This window comes from Symphalangus syndactylus, chromosome 12 (assembly GCF_028878055.3).
Source record: "Symphalangus syndactylus isolate Jambi chromosome 12, NHGRI_mSymSyn1-v2.1_pri, whole genome shotgun sequence".
NCBI classification, from domain to species: domain Eukaryota; kingdom Metazoa; phylum Chordata; class Mammalia; order Primates; family Hylobatidae; genus Symphalangus; species Symphalangus syndactylus.
The window spans coordinates 81,474,784-81,476,554 of record NC_072441.2 but is presented as its reverse complement, the minus strand read 5'-3'; the positions used below and the strand labels follow the sequence as shown (position 1 = coordinate 81,476,554).

General features: G+C 42.0%; 1 protein-coding gene across 1 annotated transcript; it reads left to right on the top strand.

The window, feature by feature from the left end:
• The first annotated feature begins 568 nt into the window (after positions 1-568).
• On the top strand, positions 569-1,236 carry LOC134734717 (small proline-rich protein 2D). The gene has a single exon (XM_063628088.1). It carries the CDS (start codon positions 620-622, stop codon positions 836-838), a length of 219 nt encoding a protein of 72 aa, XP_063484158.1. The 5' UTR covers positions 569-619; the 3' UTR covers positions 839-1,236.
• Positions 1,237-1,771: the final 535 nt, after the last annotated feature.

Sequence of the window (1,771 nt, the reverse complement as noted above, 5' to 3'; positions counted from 1 at the left end):
AGGTTTTCTTCTAGGGTTTTTATGGTTTTAGGTCTAACATGTAAGTCTTTAATCCATCTTGAATTAATTTTTGTTTAAGGTGTAAGGAACGGATCCAGTTTCAGCTTTCTACATATGGCTAGCCAGTTTTCCCAGCACCATTTATTAAATAGGGAATCCTTATCCCGTTGCTCATTTTTGTCAGGTTTGTCAAATATCAGATAGTTGTAGATATGTGGCATTATTTCTGAGGGCTCTGTCTGTTCCATTGATCTATGTCTCTGTTTTGGTACCGGTACCATGCTGTTTTGGTTACTGTAGCCTTGTAGTATAGTTCAAAGTCAGGTAGCGTGATGCCTCCAGCTTTGTTCTTTTGGCTTAGGATTGACTTGGCGATGTTTTCTTTGGAAAAATTGTATGAGGAAAGACAGGATTTCCTAGGGCTGATGAAGCAACTTGCTAAAGTGGAAAGGAGAAGACAGGAAGTCATGAGAAAGGAGCTAAGAGTTTGAATAAATTTTTGGATATTGGAGAAGTAATATGCCATGGTATTACATAAGCTTTGGCTTCTCTCTCTGGAGGAGTCCATTCCTGTGAACACTGTCGTATCATTTCTTTCAGGTTCTGAGACTCCAGCAGGATGTCTTATCAACAGCAGCAGTGCAAGCAGCCCTGCCAGCCACCTGCTGTGTGCCCCACGCCAAAGTGCCCAGAGCCATGTCCACCCCCGAAGTGCCCTGAGCCCTGCCCACCACCAAAGTGTCCACAGCCCTGCCCACCTCAGCAGTGCCAACAGAAATATCCTCCTGTGACACCTTCTCCACCCTGCCAGCCAAAGTGTCCACCCAAGAGCAAGTAACAGCTTCAGAATTCATCAGGAGCATGAAACCATAAGGATAATTGGCTCATCTTGTTCCACAGCTTCACCTGCATCTTCTCATCAAAGCCTACCATGGATACACAGGGAGCTTCTTTCCTCTTAGCCAGTGATCTGCCCATGGTGTTCCCTGATAGCAAAAGGTTTCCTTTCTGAGACTGCCATACTGCCACTGTCCAGGTGGAGACTGAGAAAGGAAATCCTCAGCAGTGTCAGTTCCCAGAGCTTTGGAAGAAGGACCGGCAGTTCTGTCCCTGGGAACCATCAAAAAATTCTGTTGATGTTTTCTGTGTCTGTCTGTCACCTGGGCATGGGCTTCTAACACATTTGCAATTGTCACTTTTCTTTCACTCCCTGAATAAAGTAACTTTGCATACATATTTGTGAATGCATCTTTTGTTTCTTTTCAAATCTGCTTTATTAGTAATATTATATAATCATTTGGGTTTATTTCCACATTTCTTTCAACCACAGTCAAAATCTTAAAATTTGTGTCATACCAAAGTTTATGTCTGTATTATTTAAACCACTTTTATTTTCCTTAATTAGTGTTTGATTGATTTGAGGAACACATTATTCAACTTCTGTGAATGTCAATCTCTTTATTGCAAAGCAAGCAAAATAACATTTACTTAACAAACTAGTCTCGGGATAAATCTAATTACTATCTGAAATTTTGTTGGCGCAATGCCTGACACATAATTAGCTGTCATTTTAGAAGTTTATTGGCAGTAACATATCATTGTTTCCACCATTACCACCACCACCACCATCATCATCATCACTCCCCATGACAACCACTACCATATTTGTTCCAGCAATAGAGTGGCTTGGATGTAACTAATATAAGAAATAAAGGCCGGGCGCGATGGCTCACGCTTGTAATCCCAGCTCTTTGGGTGGCCGAGGCGGGCA